This window comes from Lampetra fluviatilis, chromosome 62, assembly GCF_964198595.1.
Source record: "Lampetra fluviatilis chromosome 62, kcLamFluv1.1, whole genome shotgun sequence".
Lineage (NCBI taxonomy): Eukaryota > Metazoa > Chordata > Hyperoartia > Petromyzontiformes > Petromyzontidae > Lampetra > Lampetra fluviatilis.
The window spans coordinates 1,692,296-1,708,648 of NC_136336.1; the positions used below are offsets into that span (position 1 = coordinate 1,692,296).

Consider the following 16,353-nt stretch of genomic DNA (forward strand, 5'->3'; position numbering starts at 1 on the left):
TTGTCACGGTGGTTGGAAGTCCTCCAGGACTATCAATTTACGACCACTTACCGTAAGGGGTTGCGCCACACCAACGCGAATGCCCTGTCGCGGTTGTCGCCTAGTCCTGAATGTGCGTGCTTGATGGGGTCGGCGCACTGTAAACCGCCAGGTGCTGTGCCCGAGAGTGAGTTGGTCGCGGCCACGAATGCGCCGATGGTTGACGTTCCCGCTACCCCTGCGGGCGGGGACTCGCTACTCTCACTGTCTCTCGTTGAGTGGGGCCGACTTCAGATGGCTGATAGCTCCCTGCTCGCGTTGCGTCGTAGGGCGGGGGGTCCCGAGGAGGGTCGAACACGGGCTGGCTCCTGGCTGCTCAAGCAGGGCCTGCTAATGAGGTGGGACAATATGTCCCGGCGGCACGCACTCGTCGTGCCTTCCGCTATGCGGGGCAAAGTTGTTTTGGCTGCACACGAACGCCTCTTTCATCTGGGGGTAAACAAAACGCTTGCTCTGCTCCAGCGGGACTATTATTGGCCGGGGATGGGGAGCGATGTGGTCAATATACTGAAGGGGTGTGTGGATTGCGCCAAACGGAAACCACCGCCCGTTGCGCCAAATCCACCGCTGCAGTCTATTCAGGTCTCGCGCACCAACGAGCTCGTTGCGCTGGATATTTTGGGGCCTTTTCCTGTCACGCCTAGGGGTAACAAGTACCTGTTGGTTGGTGTGGAATACTTTACCCGATGGCCTATGGCGTGGCCACTCGCCAACCAGTCAGCGGCGGCCGTGGCGGACGCTTTTGTCCAAGGCTACGTCTTGGACAAGGGGGCTCCCGAACGCTTGCTGACCGACCAGGGAAAGAATTTTTCGAGTAAATTGCTGCAGGAGGTGTGCGACCTTTTGGGTACTAAAAAGGTGCGTACCTCCCCGTACCACCCACAGACTGACGGGATGGTGGAGCGACTCCACAGGACTTTAACCTCCATGTTGTGCCAGCAGGTGTGCGAGGCACAGGTTGACTGGGACTTGCAGGTCCCGGGGGTCCTCGCCGCGTATAGAATGCCCCCCCACGCAGCTACGGGGTTTTCCCCATTTTATCTGATGTATGGTCGGGAGGCCGATCCGCCCATGGAGACTCAGCTGGGACTTTCCGTGACACGGCCTAATTCCAAATTGGACGACCATATTAAATTTAACATAGCTAAACTCGCCGAGGCACGGGAGGCCGCATGGCTTAATTCGAGATCTCGGCAAGTCGCCAACGAGCGCTTGCGTGCACGGAAGGTGTCCGTGCACGATTGGAAACCGGGCGATAGGACCTGGCTGCACTGCCCTCATGCACCTTTGGCTACGTCACCTAAATTGTTGAGGCCATGGCGGGGACCCGTGGAGGTCGTGCGGGTTGCACGCCCCCAGTGTGTTCAGATAAAATGGGGAAAGCGCCGGTGGTACGTTCACCCCTCCCGGCTAAAACCGTTCTCGCCACCATATGGCCTTCCTTTGTGTCGTGATGACCGAGCAGGTGATGTGACCGACGACCCGGGGAGGGAGATTTCTTCGCCTGATCCTCACATGTTTTCGCCTGATCCGCTCCCAGGTGTCCGGGAACTGACGGCTGCCGACCACCGGCGACCAGATCCCCGGGGCACGGCCGGTTCTTCCAGGCCCGAACCGTGCCTTCCTGGGCTGCCGGTGCCACCGGACGGTCGACAGCGTCTCGTCCCGTACGACGGACCGGCCAGGCGGACTCGCGCTTGGTCGCGCAACTTTTCCTGACCGAATAAATGGGGTGGGGATGCGGGCCGACGCGGCCGGAGCGTCTCGTCACTACGTTCCCCGTCCGCTCGACCGCTTTATCACCCGTTCAAGGAGCGTGCGGAAGGGGGATCGGTAGTCAAGGAGACACTGGACACGTTTTTTTTTCTCGGAATAACTTTATTGTGTTGCTCGTTGGTTTGTACATCGGTTGTTGTTGTGTTGTTGTGTTGTGTTGTTGTGCTGCGTTGTTGTTGTGTTACGGGGCACACTTCGGGAGTGGGGTTTTTTTTGTTGGTTTGTTGTTGTTGGCAGCCGGGCCCGCTGCGAGCTATGTGGGGGGGGGGTGATGTAGTGGTGATACGCGCGGGTAGTAGGGATCGTGGGGTAGCGCGTGGTGATTGGCTGTGTGTTGGTGACGCGCGCTGACGGTGAGGGATCGTAGGTCAGCGCGGGGTCATGGGTTATGTGATGGTGATTGGCTGTGTGTTGGTGACGCGCGCTGACAGTGATGGATCGTGTGGCAGCGCGTGATGATTGGTCAGCTAGGGTGGGTGCTCACATCGCGGTCCGCATAGGCTCCGTCTCCTTGGAGCGGAGGGCTATATAAGGCGGTGCGCGCAGGCGCTCGGGGAGAAGTTGGTGACCAGTGAAGACGGAAGACGGAGGAGGAAGAGATAGGGCCCTGAGACACCTAGCCCCGCTGTCCTTGTAAGGACCGGGGCCCTGTGTGGCTCAGAGGCGGGACCTTGGGACCCGGGGGCCGGACGTCCGTGTGAGGACCGGGCCGTGGGACCCAGTGGTCGTGATCCGTACCCAAGCTGGGGTGGTTCTAGAGGTTCCCCCGGATGCTACGGGGCTGGAATGCCCGTGTGTGTGTAGCCGGGTGGAAAGGGTAGCGTGAGCTGTAGTAACCACCCGTGTCAGGTGGAACGTGTAGCGTGAGCTGTAGATACCACACGTGTCAGGTGGAACGTGTAGCGTGAGCTGTAGTTACCACCCGTGTCAGGTGGAACGTGTAGCGTGAGCAGTAGTTACCACCCGTGTCAGGTGGAACGTGTAGCGTGAGCTGTAGTGACAACACGTGTTATTGTGACAACCCAAGTGTGAATAAAGTGCGCTACCCGTCAAGTGGTCTCCCACCGTAGTTTACTATACTACATATACACACCGCACCAGCTACAGGACGATACTCACAGAGACCCACATACACACACAGAGACCCATAGACTCACACAGAGACCCACAGACTCACGCAAAGACCCACAGACTCACACAGAGACCCACAGACTCGCACAGAGACCCACATACTCACGCAAAGACCCATAGACTCACACAGAGACCCACAGACTCACGCAAAGACCCATAGACTCACACAGAGACCCATAGACTCACACAGAGACCCACAGACTCACGCAAAGACCCACAGACTTGCACAGAGATCCATAGACTCACACAGAGACCCATAGACTCACACAGAGACCCATAGACTCACACAGAGACCCATAGACTCACACAGAGACCCATAGACTTACACAGAGACCCATAGACTATCACAATGACCCATAGACTCACACAGAGACCCATAGACTCACACAGAGACCCATTAACTCGTACAGAGATCCATAGACTCACACAGAGATCCATAGACTCACACAGAGACCCATAGACTCACACAGAGACCCACAGACTCACGCAAAGACCCACAGACTTGCACAGAGATCCATAGACTCACACAGAGACCCATAGACTCACACAGAGACCCATAGACTCACACAGAGACCCATAGACTCACACAGAGACCCATAGACTTACACAGAGACCCATAGACTATCACAAAGACCCATAGACTCACACAGAGACCCATAGACTCACACAGAGACCCATTAACTCGTACAGAGATCCATAGACTCACACAGAGATCCATAGACTCACACAGAGACCCATAGACTCACACAGAGACCCACAGACTCACGCAAAGACCCACAGACTTGCACAGAGATCCATAGACTCACACAGAGACCCATAGACTCACACAGAGACCCATAGACTCACACAGAGACCCATAGACTCACACAGAGACCCATAGACTTACACAGAGACCCATAGACTATCACAAAGACCCATAGACTCACACAGAGACCCACAGACTCGCACAGAGATCCATAGACTCACACAGAGACCCATAGACTCACACAGAGGCCCATAGACTCACACAGAGAGCCATAGACTCACACAGAGGCCCATAGACTCACACAGAGACCCATAGACTCACAGAGAGACCCATAGACTCGCACAGAGGCCCATAGACTCACACAGAGACCCATAGACTCACACAGAGACCCATAGACTCACACAGAGACCCATTAACTCGTACAGAGATCCATAGACTCACACAGAGATCCATAGACTCACACAGAGACCCATAGACTCACACAGAGACCCATAGACTCACACAGAGACCCATAGACTCACACAGAGATCCATAGACTCACACAGAGATCCATAGACTCACACAGAGACCCATAGACTCACACAGAGACCCATAGACTCACACAGAGATCCATAGACTCGCAAATAGACCCATAGACTCACACAGAGATGTATATGGAGGAGGCGTCATCATCACAGCGGCGATGATTCGCCTTTCCGCTACTCCTGACACATTCATCTGGCTCATTAACCACCTAGATTTAAACTTATCGCTGGCGAGATGTTAACTACCTCGCTTGGTATGCAGGAGGTCGTGGGTTCGATTCCGACCCTGACGCCTGTTGATGTATATTTGGAGTTTGCGTTTCTCTACCCCCGTGGTCGCGTGGATTTTTCTCCGGGTCCTCCGGTTTTTCCCTCCACACTCAGAAACAACGTCACGCGTGTTACGAGTATTTCGATGCTCTTATTAATTTCCGCGTGACGATAACCCCACTGCGTTGAGCTTCCATTCGTGACCTGCCAGGTCGCATCGTGCATCTCGGTGGGCCTTTACCTGGCAAAATGAAAACGAGTCTCGTTTCTAGATCTAATTTAAGAAGACGATGCAGCCAGCCCACCGCCACAGTAATGAATTGCAGCTGAGACATCAGCATTGAGCATAAGTGAAACCAAGTCTTTAATTGTTTATATATTTTTAAAAAACGTTTGCCGCAACAGTCCATCGCTGACTATGCGTGGTGGTGAATGAATGAAATTAATTAATAAAACACACACACAGCCCGCTTATAAACACACAAGTGCGCACACACACGCGCGCACACACGCACGCACATACAAAGACAAAAATCCCCTGTATAGCCTTAACAGACTGTAGGGGCAAGTGCTGTTAGCGAGCACCTATGAAGGCACATACACACGTGTGCACGCGCGCACACACACAGCCCGCTTATAAACGCACACGCGCGCACACACGCACGCACACGAACGCACGCGCAAACACACACACATGCGCACACACGCGCACACACGCAAACATAAATACTACATTTACACATTGTGCTTGCACCACCGGTGGTGAGGTATTGGGTGCTTGCGTGGCTGGCACTGCCCAGCGGTTGATGCGGCACGGCCAGGAGTTGAACTCGCGACCTTTTCCCATCGTGAGCCCGCTCGCTCCACCGCTGAGCCGCTGAGCTGCTGAGCAGCTGAGCCGCTGCACCGGCGCTAATTCGCGACTTCTTTGTTGACGTTATTGGGCTTCGTTTCACTGGGCGCTGTCGACTAACGGGTAACGGCTAGTCTCCTCTGGCGACGCTAAACTACGACCGGGAGCTTTTACACCATTGGAACCTCATTTGCCAGTAAAAATATGATAATTGGTTTTTTACCCTTCTATCTGGCAACAAAACTGACACCTTTTTTTACAAGGAGTCATGTTTGCATTGACCACAATACCTGCAGTCATAATGCAAACAAAAAACACAACTCTGATAATGTGCACTGTCCTTGAAGTTGATTGGTCCACACCCGAGACAGCTTTGTCTTTGAGTTGTGCGCCTTTTGGCGTCATCTGGTCCAACCCATGTGAGACTAGGCTCTAAAGAAAGCTGTCTCGGGTGTGGACCAATCAACTTCAAGGACAGTGCACATTATCAGAGTTAAGTTTTTTGTTTGCATCATGACGGCAGGTATTGTGGTCTATGTAAACATGACTCCTTGTAAAAAAGGTGTCAGTTTTGTTGCCAGATAGAAGGGTAAAAAAACAATTATCATATTTTTACTGGCAAATGAGGTTCCAATGGTGTAAATGCTTACCCCGAGCTCTCATACTCTGATGGTGCATTGTCTTTGAGTTGTGCGCCTTTTGGCGTCATCTGGTCCAACCCATGTGAGACTAGGCTCTAAGGAAATCTGTCTCGGGTGTGGACCAATCAACTTCAAGGACAGTGCATACATTATCAGAGTTATGTTTTTTGTTTGCATTATGACTGCAGGTATTGTGGTCTATGTAAACATGACTCCTTGTAAAAAAAGGTGTCAGTTTTGTTGCCAGATAGAAGGGTAAAAAAACAATTATTATACGAACGGGAGCTTTACGTTCCGTTGCTCGCGCGAGGTTTTATCCCGCGGGGGCAGCGAAAATGTTTACATCGGTGCAGACGATGAAAACGAGCGGAGTTGAATCGCGGCGTGACGTTAGACATCGCGCCCAATGGACGACAAGGTCGCCACGCGGAGTGGACGTGGAGCGGAGCAGACACGGAGTGGACAGGGAGTGGACAGGGGGTGGACAGGGGGTGGACAGGAGGTGGACACGGAGTGGACAGGGGGTGGACACAGAGTGGACAGGGGGTGGACAAGGTGCCGTGTCTACACCGCGGCGACCGCCGCATTCGCGGCAGAAAGCGCAACAAGTCCTAAACTTCGCAACGAAAACAACAACATAAATAAGGTTTAAAAAATAAAAAGAAATCCCGCGCGATTAAATTAATTAACCTAAACGACCCAAGGTTCGGAGTTAGATAACGGGAGCTGGACGGCGACGGCGATTGAGGACGAACTCGCCGAGAGCAGCACGACTAGCGGAGCCGCCGACACGTCCCCATCGCCCCCTCCCCTCTGCCAGGCGCCAAACGAGCGTGGAGCGCGTTGTTGGCGCCTGCACGACGGCCCCCCGCCAACCCCTGCCTCCCGGCCAGCTTCCCGGGGCAGCGGCCGCCGCCAACAGCCGGGCGATCGGGCAAATCGCCAATCTCGGAAATGGAGCACGACTTGAATCGTCGGCCCCAAAACCACCGCTTTGTGTCCACGTCCGAGCGAGGAGTTGTGGTCACCAGGCCCCCCCCCCGCCCCCACCCTAGGTGGCCCCCTCAAAAATCAATCACAAAAAGAGGGACAGCCGATTACAGATTTTCTAATCGATCACCCGACCTGCGTCGACTCATCGGCCCGGTGAGGCCGTGGATGTGGGTGGACAACCACTGGACCCGCTCGCCCACCCACTCACCCACTCACCCATCCTACCCTCTCACCCATCCCACCCACTCACCCATCCCACCCACCCACCCCACAACCACCACCCCCACCACCACCACCTTATCATCGAGATCTACTCGGCCATCTTGACCCAGTCCCAGCTCTTCTTGCGAGCTCGCTGCATCTCCAGCTCCTCCTTGAGGTTCCGCTTGAAGAATCCCAGCTTTGAGGAGACACGGGGAGTGGGGGCGGAGGGGTGGAGGGGTGGGGGCGGCCGGGGTGAGAGGTCACAGTGTCAGTCAGATCGGGATTCACCAGGTTTACGCGACCGGGGCTCAACTCCTCGCTTGACGTTTTTGTGTAAACGCACGACGTCGGATTTTGACGGTGCAGAGTTTCCCGCGCGCCGCTACCAGGGACGGTTCCCTTCGGGAGAGAAGGTTCCAGACGGTGAGAGTTGACGGGGCAGAGGAAGATGGGGCGACATCGAGAAGACGCGGCGAGAGGTTGCCACCCAGGTCATGATGACGATGACGACGACGATGATAACAACGACGACGATGATAACGACGACGATAACAACGACGAAGGCGACGATAACGATGACGACGACGATGTCAACTTGTAACACCGCGCTGCAACCGCACGGCATCTGCTCGTCGCTCTCGTAGAGAGAGAGAGAGAGTGGACGACTCAGAAAGAGAGAGGACGACTCAGAGACGCCAGGAAGAGGAACCGCAGATGAGGAGCGGGAAGGCAGCAGCAGCAGCCACGCTGTGAAAATCGGCCACCAGATAACCACCCCCAAGCTCTGCGGTCCTCTACGTGTGAAGGTGATATCGGCCCAATTAATGAGCCGTTTGTAAGCGTGGGAGGCAGCCGGCTCACCCGGAGGAAAGCCCACGCGTGCGAGGGGGCAACGCTGTATGCGGCGCACGAGAGTGCCGCGGCGACCGTCGAGAGAGGCAGAGGAGCCCGGGGAGCGTCGCTGGGTGGCTCCAGACCGGGCGCCGGACGAATGCGATGTCACGAGGTCGCGCGCACCGCACACGCAAAGTGCCGGGCCACAAATCGACCACAACGACACCCTCGCTGCCGACCTCGTCGAGGAGCCATAAAACCATCGTCACGTCAACTCCGCTCATCCTCGCGGCGGCGGCGGCTTTTGGCTGCGAGACGTCGAGCAAAGACGGTGGTCTCCGGCATCGCAGATTGCGCTTCTGCGGCCGTCTGGAATGCGCTCTTCCTTCCGATATTCGGAAAGCCGCAGGGAGATGTGCATTTTAAAATCATCATCTAGATCGACAAACTCATTGCTTTACAAATGCTTGTTGTTGTTGTCGTGTTTAGTTTGTTGTCCTTCCCCCCCGCACCTCCGATTCGCGCGGTTGGCTGCGTACGGCGCGAAAGAAGTAAAAAATCCGTACGCACGCTCGGATGGAGGAGGAATAAGAAGAAGAAGATAATAAAGAATCTCAAGTTTCTCTGAGGACGGTTGGCCGCACACCGACCTTCCAGAGCAGCACGATGAGGAGGATGAGGATGAGGAGGCCGATGATGAGGCTGATGGCGATGATCCAGACGGCGATGAAGCCGCGGGGTCTGAGGTCGTGAAGAGCCTCGAACACCACCTGCTCACCCACACGGGCACAGAGACAAAGGTCCCCCGCGTAGTCTCGCGGCCTGTCAGGGCAAGTGCCGTCTTGGTGGGTGGCGCGGCACACGACGGGCGGGGTGCCGATGTGTGCACGCTGTAGCGGGTACTCGTTTAAGTCTGAGCCGACCTAGGGGAGGCCCAGGAGCGCGTGCCGTTGGTGGCGTGCGAGGACATTTGCTCACGCGTGCAAAACTGACGGCGGCTCAGCGGTGGAGCGAGCGGCTCGCGATCGGAAGGTCGGTGAGTTCGTGGCGGTGATGGCGGCGATGGTGGTGATGATGGTGTTGATGCTGGGGATGGCGGTGATGGTGGTGATGATGGTGTTGATGGTGGTGATGGCTGTGATAGTGGTGATGGCATTGATAGTGGTGATAGCGTCGATGGCAGTGATGGTGACGATAGCGGTGATGGCGGTGATGGTGGTGATGGTGGTGATAGCGTCGATGGCAGTGATGGTGACGATAGCGGTGATGGCGGTGATGGTGGTGATGGCGGTGATAGCGTCGATGGTGGTGATGGTGATGATAGCGGTGGTGGTGACGATGGCGATGGTGGTGTTGATGGTGGTGATGGTGTTGATGGTGGTGGTGGTGTCTCACCGCGATGGTCCCCGGCGCGCCGGTGGAGAGCTCCACCACTCGGTCCGAGTGCGGCACCCGGAGTTCGGCACGCGCCGAGAACTGGATCACCGAGGAGCTCTCCTGCACAAGCACAGGCACAGGCGCCCCGGGTAGGCCACGCATGCTGCTGGGGCAAGGGCAGCTCGCGAGCCGCGGCGCAGCCAGAACCACGCCTGCCTTTGTCTCCCCCATTGCCGACGTTGAACTTACAAGGCGGGCCAGGTACTCGGGGGGCAGGTGGGGGGAAAGGGGGGGCCAGGTGGGGGACTGGGCGTGGGGGGGGGGGGTACGTCGGGGGAGGTGGTCCGGGTGGGGGGGACGTGGCAGGGGGGGTCCGGGTGGGGGGGAGGGGGGATGTGGGGGGGGGGGCAGGTGGGGGCGAGGGGGGGCTACCTGCTGCAGGATGTCGGTGTTGAGCAGCGCCTTGACGCTGACGCTGGGCGTCTCCCCCGGGGCGAAGGGTCCCAGCTCGCAGCGCACCGACACGCAGCCCTCCGGCCACGACGCACAGTCCTACCCACAATGCAGCGCCGTTTACCCACAATCCCCCGTACGCGGCCGCGGGCAGCCACCGGCGATGACGTTGTGCCAGGCTAGGTGCACTTTGCGCGTGCGTGTACCGGCCTTAACAGGCTGCAGGTACAAGTGCTGTTAGCGAGCACCTACGAAGGCCTGGCACGGCACACGAGGGGGTGGGCGATGCTTGCACGCCGCATCAGGTACTGTTCTCATTTATGGGTGATTTTGGCCGTGAGCGGGAATCAAGCTCGGGTCGCCAGGTTCGTAGCGCAGCGCGCTAACCGCTACACTACCGCTCCCCACACACACACCGACACACACACACCGACACACACACACCGACACACACACACCGACACACACACACCGACACACACACACCGACACACACACACCGACACACACATACCGACACACACACACCGACACACACACACCGACACACACACACCGACACACACACACACACATTGACACACACACATTGACACACACACCGACACACACACGGAAACACACACACACACGGACACACACACACCGACAAACACACACGGACACACACACACCGACACACACACACCGACACACACACACCGACACACACACACCGACACACACACACACATTGACACGCACACATTGACACACACACACTGACACACACACACACATTGACACGCACACACCGACACACACACACTGACACACACACACACACCGACACACACACACCGACACACACACACCGACACACACACACCGACACACACACACCGACACACACACACCGACACACACACCGACACACACACACACATTGACACGCACACATTGACACACACACCGACACACACACACGGAAACACACACACACACGGACACACACACACCGACAAACACACACGGACACACACACACCGACACACACACACCGACACACACACACACATTGACACGCACACATTGACACACACACCGACACACACACACGGAAACACACACACACACGGACACACACACACCGACAAACACACACGGACACACACACACGGACACACACACACCGACACACACACACCGACACACACACACCGACACACACACACACCGACACACAGACGCACACACACACAGACGCCCACTCACCAGCACTGTGCGGCCACTCTTGCTGAAGAAGCTGAACAGCTGGTAGACGCTCTCGCCGCTGTGCTCGGGCGTCACGCACACGGCCCCCAGCGCCGGGGCGGAGCACGACCCCCCCCCACCCCCCGGGGACACCTGCACAGCCCGGGGGGCACGGGGCGGCGGCGGGGATCGTGAGCGCCGCAGAGTCTCCGTGGAGACAACGACGATGCAGACGGCGATGATGATTGTGGTGACGCTGCTGATAATGCCGATGATGATAACGCTGATGATGATGATAACGCTGATGATGATGATAACGCTGATGATGATGATAACGCCGCTGCTGCTGATGATGACGCTGATGATGATGATGATAACGATGATGATGATGCCGCTGCTGATGACGATGATGCCGCTGCTGCTGATGATGCCGCTGCTGATGATGATGATGCCACTGCTGCTGATGATGATAACGCTGATGATGATAACGCTGATGATGATAATAACGCTGATGATGATGATAACGCTGATGATGATAACACTTATGATGATGATAACGCTGATGAGGATTGTGATGATAGAATAATGATGATGATAACGCTGATGATGGTAACGCTGATGATGATGCTGCTGCTGCTGCTGATGATGATGATGCCGCTGCTGCTGCTGCTGCTGCTGCCGTGCTCACCTGCACCTCGTGCAGCTGCAGGGCGTGCGGCCCCTCGGGGTGCAGGCGAGACGGGATGAGCACCTCGAGAAAGGCCCCAGGGGCCCGACTGGGGCCCAGGTTCAATGCCTGCGAGGGCCCAGACACGGGGGACACCACGGGGGGGGGGGGGGGGGGGGGAAGTCACGGGGGGGGGGGGGTCACGGGGGGGGTCACGGGAGGGGTCACGGGGGGGTTACGGGGGGTCACGGCGGGGGACACCATCGCGTGGACTCCGCTAATCCTCCCTGCGGCCATCGAAGGTGCTCACCGCATCGTCACCGCGGGGCACTTCCAGAGGCGCTCCCGCGGTCGTCTGGACCGAGTGGGTGCGGACGGGTTGCCGGCCCGAGTGGGTTGCTGAGAGCTGGGCTACAAATCGAGCACAACACCTCGCTGCCGATCTCGTCGAGGAGTCATCAACCATCGTCACGCAAAGTCCGCTCATCTTCGCCGCAGCGGCAGCGGCTTTTGGTGAACCGTCGAGCAAAGATAACGGACACCGGCGCGTTCAGACGCGCTTCTGCGGCCGTCTGGAACGCTCTTCCCTTCCGATATGAGGAAGCCGCTGGGAGCTGCGTGCACTTTTAAATCATCGTCTAGATTGAGAAACTCACTCCTTTTGTGTTTAGGTTGTTGTCCTTACCCCGCACCTCCGATGAGCAGGGTTGGCTACGTACGGTGCGAAAGAAGTTCAACGCACGTACACACATGGGGGACGTAGATACAGAGACATGGAGATGTTGGGACATGGGGACACGGGGGAGACGAGGTCAAAGGGACACCAGGACACGGGGTCATTGGGACATTGATACACAGAGACAGAGCGACAGGGAGACACGGGGACATGGGGTCTTGAGTTGAAAGACATGGGGACATGGGGACGTAGAGACACGGGGACACAGGGGACATGGGGACGTAGAGACATGGAGACACGGGGACACGGGGGACATGGGGACGTAGAGACATGGAGACACGGGGACACGGGGGACATGGGGACGTAGAGACACGGGGACACGGGGACACGGGGGACATGGGGATGTAGAGACATGGAGACACGGGGACACGGGGGACATGGGGACGTAGAGACACGGGGACACGGGGACACGGGGGACATGGGGACGTAGAGACATGGAGACACGGGGACACGGGGGACATGGGGACGTAGAGACACGGGGACACGGGGACACGGGGACACGGGGACATGGGGACATGGGGACATGGGTACAACACGGGAACACGGGTGCCCACACCCAGACAATCCCACCTCCCTAAAGCAGGTGAGCGGCTCACCCAGGTGAGTTACAAGAGCTCACCAGGTGAGGGTGAGTCGGCTCACCCAGGTGAGGTACAAGAGGTGAGCTCACCAGGTGAGGGTGAGTCGACTCACCCAGGTGAGGTACAAGAGGTGAGCTCACCAGGTGAGGGTGAGTCGGCTCACCCAGGTGAGGTACAAGAGGTGAGCTCACCAGGTGAGGGTGAGTCGGCTCACCTGGAAGGTGAAGTTGAGCCACTGGAAGTGGCACGGCTGGCCGGGCAGAGCGACGGCCTCGCGGTCCGACGCGTCGCCCCCGTACAGGATCGATGTCTGGGACACCGAGCTGCACTCACGCACAGCATCATCATCATCACCAGCAGAAGTATCATCATCAGCAGCATCAGCATCATCAGCATCATCATCATCACCAGCAGAAGTATCATCATCAGCAGCATCAGCATCATCAGCATCATCAGTGTCATCATCATCACCAGCAGAAGTATCATCATCAGCAGCATCAGCATCATCAGCATCATCAGTATCATCATCATCACCAGCAGAAGTATCATCAACAGCAGCATCAGCAGCATCAACATCATCAGTATCATCATCATCACCAGCAGAAGCATCAGCATCATCAGCAGCATCACCAGCAGAAGCATCATCAGCAGCAGCACCATCAGCATCATCATCAGCAGCACTATCATCAGCATCATCATCACCAGCAGCAACATCAGCATCATCATCAGCATCATCACCAGCAGCAGCACCAGCAGCATCATCATCATCAGCAGCAGAATGTAGTGAGAGATCTTCCGCGGATGTCTACAGACACGCGGTGTGTGGTGAGGGAGCTTCCGCGGATGTCTACAGACACGCGGTGTGTGTTGAGGGAGCTTCCGCGGATGTCTACCGACCCGTGCAGGGTGGTGTCCACCTCGTAGCGGAGGGGGATGGACAGCAGCTCGTGGTTGTCGCCCAGGGTCTCGTTGTGCTCCATGTTCTGACTGAGAAGAGGAGAGAAGAAACTCCTCATAGCAGGCTCATAGCAGGCTCATAGCAGGCTCATAGCAGGCTCATAGCAGGCTCATAGCAGGCTCATAGCAGGCTCATAGCAGGCTCATAGCAGGCTCGCAGCAGCCCACACGTACACACAGCTGGATAGATGACGCACACACGGAAGATGAGCGCCAGGCGGGTGATCACGAGGGGCGGTGGGGACACCGCGTGGGTAGCTGGGGCGGTGGGCACACCGCGTGGGTAGCTGGGGCGGTGGGCACACCGCGTGGGTAGCTGGGGCGGTGGGCACACCGCGTGGGTAGCTGGGGCGGTGGGCACACCGCGTGGGTAGCTGGGGCGGTGGGCACACCGCGTGGGTAGCTGGGGCGGTGGGCACACCGCGTGGGTAGCTGGGGCGGTGGGGCACCTCACCTGGTGATCTGAGCGCTGAACTCGAGCAGATCGTCCTCGCCGCTCAGCTGGCTGCTGTCGAACAGCACGCTCACCTCCCGCTGAGGCACACCACAGCGTCATACCACACAGCGTCACACACCACACCCTCACACACCACACAGCACACACCATGCAGTCACACACCACACACCGTCACACACCACGCCGTCACACACCACACACCACGCCGTCACACGCGACGCCATCACACCACATCATGTAACACCACAATGTTACACATCGCCTTGGACAACGCCACACCACACGTGACACACACCGCACGTGACTCACACCACACGTGACCCACACCACACGTGACACACACCGCACGTGACCCACACCCCACGTGACTCACACCACACGTGACTCACACCACACGTGACACACACCCCACGTGACCCACACCTCACGTGACCCACACCTCACCTGACCCATACCACACACGTGACACACACCACACGTGACACACACCCCACGTGACACACACCTCACGTGACCCTAACCTCACGTGACCCTCACCACACGTGACCCACACCTCACGTGACCCACACCTCACGTGACCCACACCTTACGTGACCCACACCTCACGTGACCCACACCCCACGTGACCCAGACCACACGTGACCCACGACACGTGACCCACACATCACGTGACCCACACGACACGTGACCCACACGACACGTGACCCACACCACACGTGACCAACACCCCACGTGACCCCCACCTTGGTGTGAGACTTGAGGAAGGGGAACCCCACGCTGCACTGCAGCAAATTCCCCTCCAGCACCTCACAGCTCAGCGCCTTCTCCTCCTCCTGCACACAAAGACAGAGGTCCCCCGTGTAGCCTCAACGGACTGTAGGGGCAAGTGTGGTTCGCGAGTAGCACCTGTGAAGGCCGGCACGGCACACAGGGGGAGTGGGTGGTCGACACCACGCCCGGCCGCCTTTGTCTCCCCAGTGGCGATGTTTACTGCACACTGCACCGTGGTACTCATTTGAGGCCGAGCCGACCTAGGGAAGGCCCCCGACCGGTTCAGATAATCGTCACCGCTGTTGGCCATCAACGGGAATCGAACTCGGGTCGCCGGGCTGCGTAGCGCCGACCGCTGTGCCACCGCTCCCCACACACTCCCCTCACACTCCCTCACACTCCCTCACACTCCCTCACACTCCCTCACACTCCCCACACACTCCCTCACACTCCCACACACTCCCTCACACTCCCTCACACTCCCCACACACTCCCTCACACTCCCTCACACTCCCTCACACTGCCACACACTCCCTCACACTCCCCACACACTCCCTCACACTCCCACACACTCCCCCCACACTCCCTCACACTCCCCCCACACTCCCTCACACTCCCCACACACTCCCTCACACTCCCTCACACTCCCCACACACTCCCTCACACTCCCTCACACTCCCTCACACTCCCCTCACACTCCCTCACACTCCCCACACACTTCCCCTCACACGTCGCGACGTGGCACCTGTCGCTCAGTGACCGCGACATCAATTTTTCCCGAACAAAAAAATCATCCAGCAGTGGGTAGAGCACGGCCGAAGACGGCGGCGGCGGCGACGGCGAGGAGGAGGAGGAGGACGATGAGGTGGAGGACGAGGAGGTGGCGGTGCGGGGCTCACCGTGTCCCAGGCGTTGACGAGGAAGAGGCGCGGGTGGAAGTGGAGGTGCAGCGTGGGGTCGAAGGCGTCCTCCCCCGCGTTGGCCAGGCTCAGGTTGACGCGCAGGGAGCGCACCTCGCCCACCACCAGGTAGGGGCGGTCAGACAGCGGCCTGCGGACACGCACACACACACACGTACACACACACATGTACGCGCACACACGCAGACACG

The 16,353-nt window shown here is 57.8% G+C and overlaps 1 protein-coding gene across 1 annotated transcript in view; it reads right to left on the minus strand.

Annotated features, from left to right (window-relative positions):
* Positions 1-7,253: 7,253 nt before the first annotated feature.
* Positions 7,254-16,353, minus strand: part of LOC144951473 (integrin alpha-9-like) — a 40,349-nt gene continuing 31,249 nt past the window's right edge. The window contains exons 18-28 of the mRNA XM_078881774.1: positions 16,142-16,292; positions 15,215-15,304; positions 14,469-14,548; positions 13,955-14,044; positions 13,272-13,380; positions 11,762-11,869; positions 11,095-11,226; positions 9,820-9,939; positions 9,406-9,507; positions 8,661-8,780; positions 7,254-7,372 (exon numbers count right to left, since the gene is read on the minus strand). Coding sequence (XP_078737900.1) covers positions 7,283-7,372; positions 8,661-8,780; positions 9,406-9,507; positions 9,820-9,939; positions 11,095-11,226; positions 11,762-11,869; positions 13,272-13,380; positions 13,955-14,044; positions 14,469-14,548; positions 15,215-15,304; positions 16,142-16,292 — 1,192 coding nt within the window. The 3' untranslated portion in view covers positions 7,254-7,282. The remainder of the gene's footprint in view (positions 7,373-8,660; positions 8,781-9,405; positions 9,508-9,819; positions 9,940-11,094; positions 11,227-11,761; positions 11,870-13,271; positions 13,381-13,954; positions 14,045-14,468; positions 14,549-15,214; positions 15,305-16,141; positions 16,293-16,353) is intronic.